This window comes from Physeter macrocephalus, chromosome 11, assembly GCF_002837175.3.
Source record: "Physeter macrocephalus isolate SW-GA chromosome 11, ASM283717v5, whole genome shotgun sequence".
Lineage (NCBI taxonomy): Eukaryota > Metazoa > Chordata > Mammalia > Artiodactyla > Physeteridae > Physeter > Physeter macrocephalus.
Window position 1 is genome coordinate 68,474,087 of NC_041224.1, and position 18,518 is coordinate 68,492,604.

Genomic DNA, 18,518 nt, shown 5'->3' on the forward strand with positions numbered 1-18,518 from the left:
AACGGGGACGTGGAGTCGAGGGGGGATGTGAGAGACCTGAGTGTGTGACGAGTCAGTGTGAGGATGCAACTGATGCAACAAAGTTCATGAGAAGGTGTGAGGGGAGGGGAATCAGAACTCAGAGGTGAGGTTGGCCCTAGAAGGGAGGAAGCGAGGGACTGAGGGGTGGGGTGCAGCTCATCTGTGACTGCTTCTACTTTCTTAGGGAAGGAGGAGAGGAGGTCATCTGCTGGAGGCAAGAGAAGGCTTGGGGGAAATGGAAACAATCTGGAATGGCCACCTGGGGACCAGGAGTGAAAGCTAACCAGGACCACAGAGAACTGTCAGGCAAAACTGAGAAGCAAGTTGAGACTGGAGGCCTTGAGTCTAGGAGGTGCTTTTATAGAATGAATGTTTGTGTCCTTCCCCCCCCACCCCCCAATTCATATGTTGAAGCCCTAAGCACCGCACCTACCCCACCCTGACGTGATGGTATTTGGAGGTGGGGCTTCTGGGAGGTAATTAGGTTTAGATGAGGTCAGGGTGGGGGCCCTAATGACTAATGATGGGATTAGTGCCCTTATAAGAAGAGGAAGAGACCAGAGCTCACTCTTTCTCTCCACTCACACACAACAAGGAATGGCCATGTGAGAACACAGTGAGAAAGCAGCTGTCTGCAGCCCAAAGAGAGAGCTCTCACCAGCCACTGACTCTGTTGGCACTTCAATCTTGGACTTCCCACTTCCAGAACTGTGAGAAAATAAATACCTGTTGTTTAAGCCACCCAGTCTGTGGTCCTTTGCTATGGCAGCCCCACCAGACTAAGACAGCACCAATCTGCACAGTTGTCTGACTTTCCTACCTGAGCCCTCAGCAGTCTGTGTGTAGAAGCAAAGAGGGTAGACAACAGATAGCTCTGCAGTTTAAGCTCTGCTAGGCAGGTCCACGAGAAGGACAAAGCACGGTTAGCAAAGTCAAGGAGCTTGAGACAGATGAAACTCTTCCATCTGTGCCTAGGGGTTTACCCACATCTCAGTGGCTGCACGCCAAAAAGTTAAGGGCCTTTGACAGTATAGCCTAACAGTGGTATCATGTACAATGTATGCTAACCATAGTAACAACTGTGATGTTGTAAAGGGACAGGTGACAAATGGAAGCCCAGTAGTGCCAGCCTGGATCAGGAGCCAGGGCTCTATTTTTGTCTCTGTCACTGTGTGACCTTGGGCAAGTTCATTCCACTCTCTGGACTCTGCTATCCTATTAGAATATTTAGAATACATACTTCCTAAGGATTTTTCCAGCTCTAACATTCTCAGATTCTGGGAAACTTAAAAGCACTGAAATACCACTGAGCTCAAAAGAAGTGAATGGTGGGGTGGCTGGGCACTATCTTGCTGGGGTCCCTGAGGTCCCTTCATTTCCTACAGAAAAAATTCATTCCTATATATAACACTTCCCTTAGTAGGAAGAGGTGTATTTGACAAGACTTACACCAAAGCTTTTCGAAGACCTACCAGAACTGTAAATCGTGTTGTTTTGCATCATTTCAGAAAGGGCCAGGTTGGAAATTTGGGGAAAACCCCAGGAAATGCAGCAAGAGCCAAGAAGCTTGTGAAGAGAGGCTTTTTCCCCCCTTCACAGTGTGCTTTTGTTCTGCTTCCTTGTCACCTGGCTTGTGTCCTGTGCCTGCTCTTCCTTCCTCCAGGAAGCCCTCTGGCTGCCAATCGAGCCCGCTGCCGAGAATTCCAGCAGCGAAGCAAATCCCTTCACCCGGCTGCTTCCTATTTACCCAACAGGAGCAGCTTTCCAGGGCACACCTGGAGACTCAAACCAAATCAAGAGCCTCTCTGCCTTGCAGGCATCCCATTTGTATTTCCCTGCTCAGAAGAAACCTTGCAGGGGCCTGATTCAGAAGCAAATGTAATGACTAAGCAGGGACTCTGCCTTCTCCAGTTCAGGCTAAGGAGTGGTGCCCCCAAAGCCTGGACCACCTGTGGTGCGTATGCCTACAGGGTGCAGGTGTGGATAGGGTCTGGAACTAGATCCTCCAAGGTCTTCCCACTTCTTTCCTTGCCTTCTGACTATAAACTTGAAAAGAGCCTAAAGGTGGCGCTGGTGGGGCGGGAAATGAGTCCATGAGAATGGCTGGGGCAGGATACCAGGTTGCACTACCAATTTTGACCTCCAGAGGGCAGTGGCACAGTAGCCAGGTGCTCAAGGAAGGTTTGACCGCCAACATCACTGGCAGAGCCAAGGACCTGGAGACCTGGAGAAGATGGCCCTGTGGTCGGATGGTGCTGCCCGTGCTCAGAATGCTGCCACCCTCCTCCAGGCCACCCTGAACTATTTCCAACCTGTTTGCCTATCCTTGTTTCCAATGTCCTGCTGACTCTAAGCACAGTACTTGGAGAAAATTCTTTTCAGAGAAAGCCACTGGGGTGAAGTTTTTGCAAAAGGTGTATGGTTTCACAATTGTTAGGCAATTTATTTTAGGAAGGCGGGGAGGCCCTTCAAAAACACAGGGAATCCAAGTTCTGCAAATTTAATTGTAGCTAAGACTTCTCATTTGCTTCTAAAATAACCTGGCAACCCTTCGTTTTTATATTCAAAGCTGTCAGCATGTTCCAAAATATTTAGTGGTGGCATCTGAGGAAGGAGAGTAGCCCAGAACTGGCTCCCAAGCTCCTGGCCAATGTTTAAAAGTCTATATCGAAGAGCAACAGGGTGGGGCTGGGGAAAGTCTGACCTGCCCTGTGACCCAAGGACCTGTTCCTGCCCTTGTCCAGCCTTCAGCTTCCCCCATGTGAATGGAGGGTGTCACTGCTGTGTCTCCCCTGTCCAGATTGAACAAAGGCATCCAATCTGATTGACCAGTTAAGTAGGAGTAGGTAGGGGCCACTCCTTTGAATCAGGGGCCAGCATATGCTATTTGTCCTCACTGGAAAAAGCAGCAGACCTTTTTAAGGTCTGCAAAGCTCCTGGCTGAATGGTGCTAAATTCCCTCCCGCCCTTAGCATGTTACTGCACACATGCTTTCTTTCCCATCTCGTCACTGGTGAAAGAAGACTTGATAAAAGGAAAGTATATTCTAAATCCATTCTTTATAGGCACTGAGACCTTGGGTGAGTCACACTAAATCCTGTTGGTCTCTTGATTCCCAGGTGTCCAGATTGGGGGTTGGATGGGCTATTATGCAGTGGGACAGCCTTTAATTTTATAATTCCCCGAGTTCCAAGCAAACGTCGCTTAATAGGTTGTCTAGCAGCGACAGGTATTTTCTGTGCCCACAGCCTTTTTCTGAGGAAACGATATCTGAGGAGAAGAGCCGGGGTGGCCTGATGTGAACTTCTGGTCTCTTACTATTCAGCACCTCTCATCTCTGGGCTGCCTCGCTGGAGGTACCCATGGAAACCCAGGGAGTTATGCAAGAGACGTCTTAGCTACTCAACAGTACCAACACCTACCCTTCTCTTTGGTAATCTTCATCCAGATTTGACAGGAGCTGCGAGCCCACCGTGGAGAGGTCAACCGCAGCCAGGGGCAAGTCCCGATAGGCAAAGTTCACCAGCTGCACGGGAGCAATGCTCTTGCTTTCTTCGTCTACTTGTTGGGAGATGATCTCAACTTCGGAAGTTCCTCCTTCTGTGGCAGGCCTGAGTTGGGGATGGCAACAGGGCAGAGTCATCCCTCAAGAACAAAATGATTTTTCCATTCCCCAAGGAAAAGAGGGAGAATGCACCAGAATCTGTGCTGGAGGAGAGCAGGGGAAGTGTGAGGTCACTATTCTTCCCCGCTGGCCAACTCAGGGACTGGACTGAGGCCCTACCAGCCGCATCTCCCTCACCAGCTGGGGAAAAGTGGAAGCATGCTCAGATCCTAAAATATGAGGTTTGGGGGCAGGGTCCTTCATCAAAGGGAGGTAAAGACCCAGATGGAAACTCTGCCAACCAGCAAAGCCAGGACTTGGACTTTCAGGCTTCTCAGTAACTAGACTTTATGTTGGAGTAATACATTCTTTTAAATTGTCTTCCGTGTTTCTTTGTAAAGGTCCTCTGGAATGTTTCTACCATCTGTACCACAATAGAGAAGAAAGGTGTTTGTTCACAACTGGATGTACTGCTGGTGCTTGGGAGCTGACCTGGAGGCCTGTAAGGACCAAGTGAGCCTTGGGGCAGTGAGGACAGAAGGAGCTGGCTGTTCTGGGTGCCACTCCCTTCCTACTTAAACTGGTCCTACTACAGCTCCCTTTATAAGGTTGACAGCAGGAAATGGGGGTCACTTGAACAAATGTCTGAGGGGTTTTGGGTCTCCTACTAGGTTACCATCAGGCTCACCTAGGGCACTGCAAGTAACCCACAACTCCACTGGCATTACAGGGCATCTCAACCAGAGGCAGGACTACCTCCCAACCCACCAGGGGTATTTGACAATTGGTGGAGGCATTTGTGGCTGTCACATTACCAAAGGAGGTCACTAATGACATAAGTAAGAAAGGGGACATTACACATCCTGCAGTGTGTTCAGTAACTAAGAACTCTTCTTCCCAAACACCAACAGCTACACTGTGAGGAGATGGTGGGCTGGATCATTTTCCTTTAACTTCCTGGGCTGCCATCTTTGGTTCCCCCAACACATCCTTGACCCTATTTCATCTGTAGAATCTGAGGGGCTGGGTCTTGTGCCTCTGGCCAAACAGTGGAGAGGAGTAGAAATTAAATATTTGAGGGAACACTGAGAGGCCAGTTGTAATGCAGCCCAGTCTGAGATAAACTGTTCTGGGGCTCTGGTGCCGATTCCAATGCTGACATCTGTGGACCTCCTCTGGGGCCTCAGTTTCTCCAGCTGAAGCATGAGGAGGTGGAATAGAGGCTCTATTCTTTCTCTGTGATGTGACATGGATGTGAGAAATATGGAACAGGTGGGAGGGGCTCTGGAGTGATAAGTTCCTACACTTGGCTGGACAGTTCTACATTCTAAACTTTTCCAACCACCATTGAAAGCTAACCAATAATACACAGCGGCAGTTATCCAGAAAGTTTGGAACTGAATCTGCCTACTTCTCTTTTGCTTGAATCATCCCAGATAATTGAGGAAAAAGTGGGATTTTTCTTTGAACACCACAGGTTGGCTGCCTAAACTACCTGAATTCACCAAGTAATTTCCAATGCCCCACTTCTCTTTTGGAGGCTTTATTTAAACCTTAGCTCTTTGCTACCTGTCAAGCACAGATAATAGTACTCACCATGGTGTGACATTTACAAAATGACTCAAGATCTTCAGACAGAACAGTCACAGGATGTGAAGCTTCTGTGTTTCGCAACAATTGAAATAAAAGTGTGGGTGTTCATGGGGGGAATCCTGGCTCTTCTAGATGTTTCCCAAAAAGTAGATGCTGGGTCGAATTTGTTCTTTTGGAAACTATGGACTGCCAAACTGAACAAGTAGGCTTTCTGATCAGTGAGATGTTCATGGAGGGCTGGGGTGAGTTTCTGAAACTAACAGGATGTGGCTCTGAGAAGCATGGAATAAGCTACTCCTGCCTTCCTGCCCTCTGTTCCCCTCTTGCCAATGGCCATAGTGGCCCAGCACCATCTCTGGCCATGGATCATCTCAGCGGGAGGAAACAAGGCCTCCTTTAGGGGGAGTGAAGGTCTCACAGTTATAGCCCGAGTATTGGGACTATTCCCTGGTCTTGAATATGAAGAACAGTATGGTGGACAACACGTATCAGTGGCTCTGTTCTGCACCCCTCACTTTGCCACGTGACTTTGGAGCTTCCCATCAAAAGGAAGAGTATATTTCCCCCCCCTTGATGCTCTGTTCAGTCAGGAGACTTGTTTCGGCCAATCTGATATTAGCAATCCCACTGAATTAGCAATGGGATTACAATCCCAGTTTTGGATTTTGCAGAATTCCTCTGCCTATTTGAGCTAAAAAATGAGATGACATGAATAAGGTAACTCTGAGAAAAAGTAGATTTTAACACATTATTTTAATGTCAGGCTCAAGGACAAAACCACCTGGAGCCCCTCCATCTCTACAGGGCTGGGGAAGGAGCTATTGGCTGTACCCCCAATCCTGATGTGCCAACTCAGCATCCACAGAGAGCAGACCCCAATGCTACTTACTGTGGACTGGTCATGTTGAAAGATGCAACCAGAGCCATGGGTTTTTTGGGTGTCTAGTGGGGCTCAGCTGTCTTGAAGCCTGACGTCAGCATGTCCAAGCGTGGGTTCTATAAGGCATACAAATGTGGTGCCCTGAAAACAAATAATTGAATAGTAGGAATTTATTACACTCAGATGTCAAACCAAATTCCTCCTAAGCTCATCTAAAAATGGAAGCCCTTAGAACTTTCTTCCATATAGACTTTCCTTCAAAGTAATAGTGAACAGATTCCTACCATTACCTATGGCAGATAACAATAGGCATAATTTCACTCTTTTTTAGAGATGAAGAAACAGGCCCAGAGTGATAAACTGACTCTTCTGTGTCACACAGAGATGGCAGAGAGACAGGTTGGACCACAGCTCTTTCTACTAAATAGACAAGGAAAAACCAGGGTAACTTTATACTTCAGCTTTAGGAATCTCAAAAATCAGGTTTGTCTCAAAAATCTCATTTTCTGGGCTTCCCTGGTGGCGCAGTGGTTAAGAATCCACCTGCCAATGCAGGGGACACCGGTTCGAGCCCTGGTCCGGGAAGATCCCACATGCCGCGGAGCAATGAAGCCCACGAGCCACAGCTACTGAGCCCACGTGCTGGATCTACTGAAGTCTGCGCGCTCTAGAGCCCGTGCTCCGCAACGAGAGAAGCCACTGCAATGAGAAGCCCACGTACTGCAATGAAGAGTAGCCCCCGCTCGCGGCAACTAGGGAAAGCCATGCGCAGCTATGAAGACCCAACACAGCCAAAAATAATACATAAATAAAAATAAATTAATTTTTTAAAAAAATCTCGTTTTCCCAGAAATTTCTTTCTCCCAAGATTTCCCTCTCCTCTGGTAGTTCTGTCTCTCCACTCTTCCAGGCTTTCCTCTCTTCTTCCCAATTGGGTCCCTCCAGGAGACAGGAAGCACACCCTGGAGCCAGCCTGCCTGTGATCATGAGTGAGGAGATAGATGGGCCCCTGGGCTGGACAGCTGGTGTCTGTCAAGTGGAATAAAATGGAAGCTTTGTTCTCACCCAGACGCTCCAAGGACAAAGCTAGTGGCAGACGCTGAGCTCTGCTGAAGTAAAGAGATATGATGACCACTCCTGAGGCCAAGAAAAATTTCCCTGTCTACACATGCGCAGGAAGCCTCCTTGGGGGTCAAAAAGGGAGGGGGCGCCACCCCGTAATAAGTGTGGACATACCCCCACAGGCCTCTGCGGTGAGATCCATCCTAGCAAAAAGTTGTGCAAAAAGTTGGGGAGGGTCCCAGGGCCAGTCAGGTGTGAAAAAAGAAACAAGATACTTGGCCAAATGTAAACAAAGACCAGAAGGACTGCCCTATATAAGTGATTTCAATCACCTCTTTACTGCCTCCTCATTCAGGAGCCTGAACTCCTCTCTGGGTGCGTATTTCTGCCTTGCTTCTGACTTAGGTAAATAAACTGTTTCTCTCTGTGCTCTCCCATAGAGTTGTACTGGGCCTCTTATAATAAATTTTGTATCTGTTTTGCAGTTTTTGCCTCCTTGAAACATTTTTGCTTTCAAAGGAGGTAAGAACCAGGGAACTTGCTTCTAGCCTCTAGCCCCTGGTGGACTAGCGGCTAGGTTCAATCCCTTGGCAGGGAAATAAGATCTGCTTCAAGACTGCTGTCCCCAAAATAGTCAGAGCCTGGCTCCCACTCACTAGCCCTCTGTCCTCAGTTTGTCCACCTATAAAATGGGAATAATAATAGAACTAACTAAATGAGTTAATGCATATAGAACACCTAGAATAGTGCCTGGCATGTAGTGTTGGCTTTTATGGACATAGTTACTGTTTTATAAATTTAAATTGCATGGTCTGTTGAAAGCATTTGGATGGCCAAGTGTAAGATTTCCTCTTAAAATCCAGACTAGGTAAACAGAGTATACTTTTCTATAAACGGATGCTGTGGTACCACCTAGAAGTCTTCTGGGAGACAGTAACAATCAGGCAGAATGTACAAAGACAATGAGACAGACCCATGTTCTGGGTGATTTTGAACAAGTTACAAGGGAGGTTACTCCAAGGGGCGGTCCTTTTGTAAGTTATATTCTAATTGCGAACTGCTTTTCCTACAAGACATCAATCCAGGATGAATACCCTCTCCCAACCCTGAAGCTCAGGAGGGACAAAGGGATAGAATTGTTACATCATGCAGAAGTAAAAGGTGCTCCTGGAGTGAGCACTGATGGTAAATTTACAAAGTGGAGAAGTGTCTCTAACTTCTGTGTAATTAAGAAAAGTGAGGGGCTTCCCTGGTGGCGCAGTGGTTAAGAATCCGCCTGCCAATGCAGGGGACATGGGTTTGAGCCCTGGTCCGGGAAGATCCCACATGCCGCGGAGCAACTAAGCCTGTGTGCCACAACTACTGAGCCTGTGCTCTAGAACCCATGCTCTGCAACAAGAGAAGCCACCGCAGTGAGAAGCCTGCACACCGCAATGAAGAGTAGCCCCTGCTCGCCACAACTAGAGAAAGCCCGCGTGCAGCAATGAAGACCCAATGCAGCCAAAAATATAAATAAATAAATTTATTAAAAAAGAAAAAGAAAAGTGAGAGCTCAAGTTAAAGGAAACTGAGGAAATCCTGGGAAAGTCTGAACTTCGAGCAACCGAAAATAAGAGAGATGGAGAGCTTTCTAAAATCATAAGGGCTTTAATACAGGGGACCACCGTTTTCACACCAGATTTTTCTGGGGCAAAAACAATAACAACAACAACATGGAAGGAACCAAGAGGCAGGGACAACAGCAAGGTGAATTTGGACAGACATTTTGTAGCCACACCTTGCTAGTGGTTTCACTTTACCTTATACTTTCGTAAAGAGGGTCTACATGTAAAAACCAGAACTCTCCTGTAGTATTTGTAGTATTAATTGCATAGTAAATTTATAACGTTATCCATTCCATAACACAGATTTAGTCAGTTTCAATCTTTTCTGTTCTCTCTACAAAGCCTCAAGCTAACCAACTCCTCCCAGTGGTAGGAATGGTCGTGTGGACTGTCCATCCTCCACTAACAATGAAGTCAGGATGGAGGTGTCCACAAATAGGAGACCAGGTGAGCAATACTCCCTTCTGGAATGGTGTTTGAACAAGCTGTATTCCCAAGGTGGGCACTTTACACGCTACACAAGGTATTAGCTCTGTGGAGAATATACTAGGAAGGTCTCTGCTTCCATGGACCTTCCGGTCCAGCTGGGCAGGCAAGTGTGAAAAATAGAAAACTCCAAAATTTGGCGGTACCCTTAGCAGTGAAGAACAAGTAAAACTTGATACATCTATATTTATAAAAAATAAACATCAACTCCTACACTAATATATTATGGCTAATATAAAATATATATAAAAAATAGAAATGAAAGTGATTTAATTTTAATTTGACTTTTTAGGAAGGAAAATTTCAAATATAGAGAGTTGTAGGGAACTGTATAGTGAATTTCTAGTTAGTCATCACCCACTTCAACAGTTAACAGCTCAGGGACAGTCTTCTCTGTATCCTGCCATTTCCCCACCCCTCATGATTATTTTGAAAGAAATCTCCGACATCATTTCATTCATCTGTAAATGTTTCAATACGTAGCTCTAAGAATAAGGATAAGGATTCCTTTTAAAAGATGTAACCACAAAACTATCATCACTACTAAATCAACAATATTTTCTTAATATTATCAAATATCCAGGAATTGTTCACATTTCCTTGTTTTTCCTGTAATTTTTAAAGGTTTGTTGAATCAGGAGCCAAACAAGGTCCACACATTATGATTGGTTAATATGACTCTTCAGTCTCATTTAATCTGTAGGTTTCCCCCTGTGTCTTATGTTTTCCATGCAATTTGTTGGAAAAACTAGATAATTTGTCTTAGGAAGTTTCCCACAGTCTGGATTATGGTGATTGCATCCCTTCGGTTTCATTTAACATGTTCCTCTGTCCTCTATATTTCCTGTAAATTTTAGTCTATAGACTTTAATCAGATTCAGGTGGAACTTTTTTCTGCAAGACTATAGGCAGTGTCATGACTTCCATTCAGAGACACAGAATGTCTTCTTTTTTTTCTTTTTGTGACATAACAGCCATTGATGGTTGCCTCCTAGATCCATTAATTCATTAGGGCTTGCAAAAGGATCATGCTATGATTTCATCTTTCCTTCTTCATTTATCGGCTTCTATGAAGAAAAACTCCCCCTCATCAACTATTTGATTAGCCTAAGGTACAGTTCATATAGAAAAGGAAGGATAAATGCTTAACTTTTCCCCCTTTATTTATTGGTTTTCAAAATAATCTTCCGAAGGCAATCAATGAGGTGTTGTTGTTGTTTATTTTCCACAGTGTCACGGATTTAAACACTCACTCAGCAGGGGTTGAGTGGGGGAACAGGCTCGCTGGAAACAGGGACTGCAGTCTCCTGGAAGGAGATGTGGGAGTGGGTAAGAAATGATTGGCATCTCCTGTACAAGGCAGAGATGAGGCAGGAGAGAGGGTTAAAATCATATTTGGATGGACAGTAAGTAGGCTGCTTCAGAAGTTTTGATCCTTAACAAGTAGCACACTTTAGAAGGCAAGATGCCTTAAGATGATGCTTTTTAAAAATAATATTTTCCAAAGGAAAGAACGCCCAAAGCACAAGCCTAGCGTGAAGCAGGTGTAGTCTAGCACTCTATAAATGAACATCTGAAGTGCAAACCTGCTGTCTCATAAACCCGGTAAAAGCAGAAGAGAAAACCAGTTTTGGATTTACTGGGTCTGGCAGTGGTGGGGAGCAAGGTTGCTTTCTAAACTTTAGTAAAATTCCAGTCCTTTCCACTTGTTGCTCATGAGTCTATGTAATTTGCCAAGACCATATTTGCTTGTTCCAGCCAGATCTGCAAAGTTCAAGCGGGCATCCTAAGAACCTTAGAGCTGAAAAAGGCTTCTAAGATCAAGTAGCCAGTTCCCTTACCTACCAGGTGAGAAAATCCATAATTCAGCTCACCTGTCCCTGGGGTGACCAGGTCTATTCCGTATCTCTTACTAGAGTAACAGCCCCTTGGCATACGTGACCTGTTTTCATATGCATTCCATTGGTTACCAAACCTGGCTTCACTGTGAATCACCTGGGGGCCTTCTGGGAAATATAAATTCATAGGTTACACTACAGAAATGCTGAATCAGAACTCTGCAGGTGGAGTTTTGAGAATCTTTTTAAAGTTCCCCTGGTGTTTCTGACATGCAGCCACTCCAGCTGACCCTCAATATCAGTGGTCTTACACTTTCCATTGCAACTGAATCACCTGGAAGGTTTATGAAGACACAGATTGATAGCCCTACCCACGAAATTTCTAATTTAATGTGTCTGGGGTGGGAGCTTGAGAGTCTACATTTTTGAAGAAACCCCAGGGGATAATGATTTGCTGATCCACAGACCACACTCTGATCTTCTGATTCAGAAAGTTCGCTTGAGGTAATAAAGAACGTATTTTTTCCCAACATATTTTGCAGATGAAGTTAACTGGTTACAAAGCTAGTGTGGTGGAATCGTCAGCAAAACCTACCCTGGCCAGGCTGAAGATGACCAGATATATCAGTTAGGAATACTTTTATTTGCCAGTAACAGAATATCTGGCTAACAGTGACTTAGGCAGTGAAGACTTTTAATTATCTTACATAGCAAGAGGCCTGGAGGCAGTGGCTCAAAGATGTCACCAAGGACCCAAGCTCTTTGCATCTTTCCATTCCCCCATCCCCTGTGTGATGCATTATTCACACTTGTTGCCTTGTGGTTGCAGAATGGCTGCTGCAGCTCCAGCTTGCACATCCTCACACTAGCTCCCAAACAAGAAAAAGAATCAAAGGCTTTCTCCTCACGAAGCTTTGAGCTTTTATTCAGTCAGCATCATCTCTCCAAGCCCTCTAGTCAACATCTGATGTCTCTTGCACAGAGCGGGGTCAGGTCACACAGCTGCAAAGGAACCGAGGACAACGCACAGCTGGCCAAGGAAGTAAGGAGTGATATGAGAGCCTACACCAATCGTGATTCATCCTCTGGAGCTGGGCATATTGTTTCCATAAACAAATCTCAGTTCTCTTAGCAAGCAAAGACAGGAAGGAGCTGTTGTGTGTATAACCAATTGTCTGCCAGACCAGGTTTGGACACTCGGCTGAATAAGTTTCCTGGGTCTCCAAACAAGACTGGCCAAGTGTTGGTAATTGGTCGGCAGGAGATGTGAAAGATGTGTTCTTACCAAACCTTGGGGCTTTTTTAGTTAGAGAGCATTGCATGTGTGTGGGGTTCAGTTCTGACATCCTAAAGCTCGCTGTAGAATCTGTCCCTAGGGAGAAGCCACTCAGGTACCTTTCACAGACATGATGTTCCACACCCCCAGGAGGAGAAGGGTGATTCTTATGCTAGAAGAGAAAGGTTGGTGTATAACAACACGAGGTCATCCTTGTTGTTACCCCGACCCATTCACACCTTGCTCCGTTAACAAGAAGTGAAAATGAAGAAAATCAATCATGTCTCCGAGCATTCTCCCACTCTGATCTCCAGTCCACTGCACAATCCTTAGTGGCTAAGCAAGTGGGCAGGAAGCGCACAGTGGCTCTCTTTTCTAGGTGCGGCACAGTCTCCTGTGGACCCCTCTTACTTTCTATTGTTTGCTCCTCTTCACTTACACAGCCTCTCAACTATTACCAGTCTCATAAAGCCGGGGAAACACAAAACGAGATCACACAAAACTAGATGTGAAATTACTCAGGTAATCGAGAAGAAAACAAAGAGGACCGTTATTCTAATCCTTCCCTTCCTCTCGATATTTATTTTCCTAACAAACACTTCCCTAAGTTGTCCCTGCTGTCACCCCTGGCTGGCCTGGGCAGAAAAGGATGCCCCCCAGCAGGCATTCCTCAACCCCAGCCTGATGTCATTTTCCCTCCAGAATTCTGCAGAGCTCCTGGGCAACTCAAATAGCCTATGATTTGGGGAAGCACCAACAATGAGCTAGGGCTGCAAGGGGCTGCCCTGTTACCCCCTACGTTTCGCCGTCTCCATCCCAGTCAAGCAAATCTCAAGCGTAAACACCGCACTTTGCAAATCTCTGAAGCAATCTTCACCTGTACGTGATGTTGACTAAACATGTTAAGAACCCAGATATAATTAACTTGGCAATTGAATTCTACATGGCACCAGGCAAGTGACTCTTCTTTGGTAAATGGAGGGAAAAAGTCCTCTTTCTTCAACACTTTTTGTACTACATATGGTATGATGCAAAAATGACCCCGTTCTCACCCTTCCTGTATTTGTCATTGTTACAGACTGAATGTGTCCCTCAAAACTCATATGTTGAAATCCTTATCCCCAACGTGATGATATTAGGAGGTAAGGCCTTTGGAAGGTAATTAGCTCATGGGGAACGAGTCCTCACAAATGGGATTAGTACCTTATAAGAAGTAACACAAGAGAGATGACTTCTTAGCCATGTGAGAATACAACCAGAATACCACTGGCTGCAAACCAGGAGAAGAGTCCTCACTAGACACCAGATCTGCCAGCACCTTGACCTTGGACTTCCCAGCCTCCAGAATTGTAAGAAATAAATGTGTGTTGTTGAAGCCCCCCAGCCTAAGGTATTCTGTTACAGCAGCCCAAACTGATGAAGACAAGTCACATAACTTTCCACTGCCCCTTCACCTGTCACTGGGCTTGGCCATATGACTTGCTTTGTCCACGTAGGTTGGAAACTGTGATGCTTAGTTTTACACGTCAACTTGACGCATAAAGGGATATTTGGTTAAATAGTATTTCTGGGTATGTCTGCAAGGGTGTTTTGGATGAGATTAAAAATGGAATTGGTAGGGCTTCCCTGGTGGCCCAGTGGTTGAGAGTCCGCCTGCCAATGCAGGGGACACGGGTTCGTGCCCCGGTCCGGGAAGATCCCACATGCCACGGAGCGGCTGGGCCCATGAGACATGGCCGATGAGCCTGCGCGTCCGGAGCCTGTGCTCTGCAACGGGAGAGGCCACAACAGTGAGAGGCCCTTGTATCGAAAAAAAAAAAAAAAAAAAAAAATTTGAATTGGTAGACTGAGTAAAGTAGGTTGCCCTCCCCAGTATGGGTGGGCCTCATCCAATCTGTCAATGGCCTACAGAGAACAAAAGGCTGAGTAAGAAAGAATTCTCTCTCTGCCTCATTGACTTTGAGCTGGGGTACCAGCCTCCTGTTTTTAGACTCAGGCTCGAATTTACACTATGGGCTTTACTGGGTCTGGACTTCTCAGCTTCCATAATCCTGTGAGCCAGTTCCTTATAATAAATCTCTTTATTCACACACACACACACAGATGGACACACAGACTATACACATATATATCTATCCTATTGCTTCTGTTTCTCTGTAGAACCCTGACGAGCATATCAGCAAACATGAAAAGCACTCATGTGATTGGGACTGCCCTCTCACGTACACATTTCCATGACAGCCTGCATGCCTGGTCACCCCAGCCAAGGACAGCCAACAGCCAGCTGCCCACCTCCCCTCCCCCCAACCCCAGGCATGTGAGTTGGATCAAGGCCAGAAGAGTCACACAGCTGTGCCCAGCCTAAATCGCAGGCCCACAGACCCAGGAGGTGAATAAAACCTTGGTTTTTTTTTTTTTTAAATCATTCTTTAGTCATTTATTAGCACCTGTTGTGTTCTAGGAAGTATACCAAACATTGGGGTTATCAAGATAAAAGAGATGCACTCAAGAAACTAGTGGGCTAGTGATAAAGACAGATGCATAGATAGAAATTAAAATTCAAAGAGGTGAGAAGAATGAAGCATTACAAAGGAGGGTTTTGAAAGCTGTAAACTTCCTTATAAATATTAGGTAACTAATGACTCCTCACACTGGCAGGTACAGTCCTCCTCTTCCTTCAGCCATCTGTTAGGAAAGGTTTGTTTCTTTAAGCCCACCAAGTTTTGGGGGTGGTTTGTTATGTGGTATTATTGTGGCAATAGATCACTGATACATTATAGATAAATGTCCACTGCAACACGTATACAAAGAAGTACATTTTTTAAAAGATAAACCTCTCTCCAGCCCCCATTTTAACCCTCCACTTCTCCCTTGAGGGCTTATGTTAATACCCAGGTGTGGAAACCCTTGCTCAGAATTATGCAAGTATGTACTCACATATATAGGCTAATTTTTGTGGGTTTGTGTTTAACAAAACAAAACCAACTTTGCAATTTGCTTTTATCACTTAGCAATATATAATGGACATCCTTTCTGATCAATAGGTAAAGATTTACATTTTTTCTAACTTTTTAATTCATATATATACACAGGTACAATATTTAATTTTATATAAATTGCTTATCATAAAATTCATGTCTTTAGTGGCACCTGTGTTTTCTTTTTTGCCTGCTTCCCCCTCCCTTAATATATATATTCACAAACACACACCAATGTTAAGCTTGTGTATATTTTTCCTTACTTTTCTTTGTGCTTACACAATTATGCACAAATAAACATCTCATTGTTTGTTTTATTTAAAAAATACATTATTCAAACTTAACTGCTCTTTGCTTTTCATACTCAACAGCGGAAACTATAGAAATCCCCCTCTCCCAAGTCAGGTAGTAAAACTCGAACTCATTCTTTCATTAATGCTGCATAATATTCCATGGTATGAATGCTCCATAATTTAGTTAAAGATGTTCCTGTCGATAGGCAGTTTTAGATGGTTTTTTTTTTTTTGGCCATTGTGAAAAATGCTACAATAAATGTCCTTGTATACATTTCATAATGTACTGGTATTTTTATTTGTATGGGATAGATTCCCAGGAGTGAGACTACTGGGCTAAAGAGTATGTATCTTAAATTTTAATAGTTAAAACAAGACTGCTTTGCAAAGGGCTATAGCAATTCACACTCCACAGCAAAGTATGAAAGTTCCCTTTTGAGGGAGCGTCTTAATCATTTGCAAGCTGTTGAGGGTGGCTGTGGACCAAATAAGTCCAAATACTTGCTTAATTATACCCTCTTCTCCATGGGCACTGGAGTGAAAATGGAGGACAAGGGTGAAACCAAAAATAGCAATAGATATCCTTACACCACAAGAAAAGACATAGTTGACTTAGGAACTACCCTGTCACAGTATTTCTATGAGCTGTTTCAGCAACAAGTCAAGGCCCGAGGATCCTGTTTCCTTCCTTGTGCCATAAACCCTAACCTCTCCCAACTAAACCAACCACATAACCAGTTCCTGGGTTCTCACCCGTGCCCATCTCCCACCCACCCCCAGGAGTTACAAGCTGTGATCTATGGAAGCAGATCTGACTTCCCTGGGAATGAGGACAGGAAAGCACCACAGTGGAGGGGGCGCCTACAGGAAATTCTGGTGCCACTTTCTAACAGTTTCCAGTAATATTGGGGGCACTAACCTATATATTGATACACTTACTTGTTAAAAAGAGAGTGACTCTTGCTAAAATTCTTCTCCTTTGATAATGATTTTTATCTAGTTGGTCAGGAACTATATCTAATTTAATCCTGCTATATTTCCACCCACACTGTCTGCCAGCTTAGAAGTCTAAATGACATGGACCTCCTCAGGTGTACCTGCAAGGGCAGGCCAATCACGGAAGAGACTAGGACCAACCCCGTCCTTGAGGGGCTTTCTCCAACGTGGCTGTTCAAGGGGAGGTAGGGGGACTTCCCTGGTGGTCCAGTGGTAAAGAATCCGCCTTAGGGGACATGGGTTCAAGCCCCCTGGTCTGGGAAGATCCCACATGCCGCAGAGCAACTAAGCCTGTGCGCCACAACTACTGAGGCTGTGCTCTAGAGCCCGCAAGCCACAACTACTGAGCTCGTGTGCTGCAACTACTGAAGCCCACGTGCCTAGAGCCCGAGCTCTGCAACAAGAGAAGACACCACAATGATATGCCCAAGCGCCGCAACGAAGAGTAGCCCCCACTCGCTGCAACTAAAGAAAGCCCGTGCGCAGCAACGAAGACCCAACAACGAAGACCCAATGCAGCCAAAACTTAATTAATTAATTAATTTAAAGAAGGGGGGTAGGTAGGGAACTGTCAGGAACCAAAGGGTGACCTTTGCCCCACTTCCAACAGGACAGGATGTCCTTCCAGTTCAGTGGAGAGAGCCCAGCCACAGCCTCACTCTGAGGGGTGAGGTCAAGGGAGTCTGGCTTCTGGGGCCGTGATTTCCAGAATAAAATTCACAGACGCTAAGTTGGCCCACCTCATCAGTAAGCAAAGACACATAAATTCAAACAATTTTTTCTCCTAATGGACCGGGAAAGATTTATAATCCCTAGTACTGATGATGGTGTGGGAATATGGCCATTCATGCACATTGTTGATAGGAGTGTAAATTGTTGCAAATTTGCTGATGGGTAATTTAACAATATTTATCAAAATTATCTTAACGTGCACACTTTTTGGCCCAGTAATTCAACTGTCAGGGGATACACTTTAGGGAAATAATAAATGCATACACACATACACACATATAGAAGTTTGTTGAATTGTTATAATAGCACCATGCCTAGCACGTAGTAGGTGCTCCACAAATATGTGTTGATAAGGAATCAATAAAACAATAAATTGAAAGCAATATAAATGTCTATCAATAGGAGATTGGTTAAATACATTAAGGAACTTCTATATTATGGGATTGTCATACAGCTATTGAAAAGGATGAAGTTGAATGGTTGCCTAGAGTTGAAGATTGGGAAGTATTGACTGCAAAGGGACATGAGGGAACTTTTGGGAATAATGGCAATATTCTAAATCTTTATTGTGGTGATGGTTCCAAGTGTGCATTTAAAATGGGTGCTTTTTATTGTTTATAAATAGTTCTTTCACCAATGTGGCTGATATTTTTTTTAAAAAATGGACGAAGGTGTACTATTCTCAACATGGAAAGTTGTCCGCAATATAACATTAAGTAAAAAGGTTACAAAATGACAAACAGATGATGATCCCACTTACATAATATATAGAGAAAATATGTGTGTGACAGGGTGTGCAATAGGACTTTTCCTGTTGCCTCAGAGTTTTGGAGATGCCCAAAAGTTGAGGACAAAGATGGTAAGTGCTCACATTTTCTAAAGAGACATGTCAGACCATATATTTGGAACATACTAACAGATGGTCAGTCTGGTCCAGTAACTACTACTCCTGACAGCCTGCAGGAGAGAAGGCAAGAGAAACCCATGCCAGACTCCCAGGCTGGCTGGGGCATGGGAGGTGGCCAGATGGGGACAGAGAGCATTGGTGGAAACAACCTGCCCTTAACCACCAGGCTAAGCAAGGATGTGGCATCAGTCAAGGATCTTAGTAAAAATTAAACTCAATAGTTTAAGCAGAGTATGCATTTTTAAAGG

At 44.8% G+C, this 18,518-nt stretch overlaps 1 protein-coding gene across 3 annotated transcripts in view; it reads right to left on the reverse strand.

The window, feature by feature from the left end:
- The window catches only part of TMEM266 (transmembrane protein 266), a 140,245-nt gene that overhangs the window by 80,402 nt on the left and 41,325 nt on the right, over positions 1–18,518 (reverse strand). The window contains exons 2-3 of one of the 3 annotated variants that reach the window (XM_024128885.3): positions 6,108–6,239; positions 3,444–3,632 (exon numbers count right to left, since the gene is read on the reverse strand). In XM_024128885.3, the coding sequence (XP_023984653.1) occupies positions 3,444–3,632; positions 6,108–6,145 (227 nt within the window). In that variant the 5' untranslated portion in view covers positions 6,146–6,239. Of the gene's footprint in view, positions 1–3,443; positions 3,633–6,107; positions 6,240–18,518 lie in introns of those variants that run through there. The other 2 variants (XM_055088151.1, XM_028495139.2) reach the window with 2 other exon arrangements.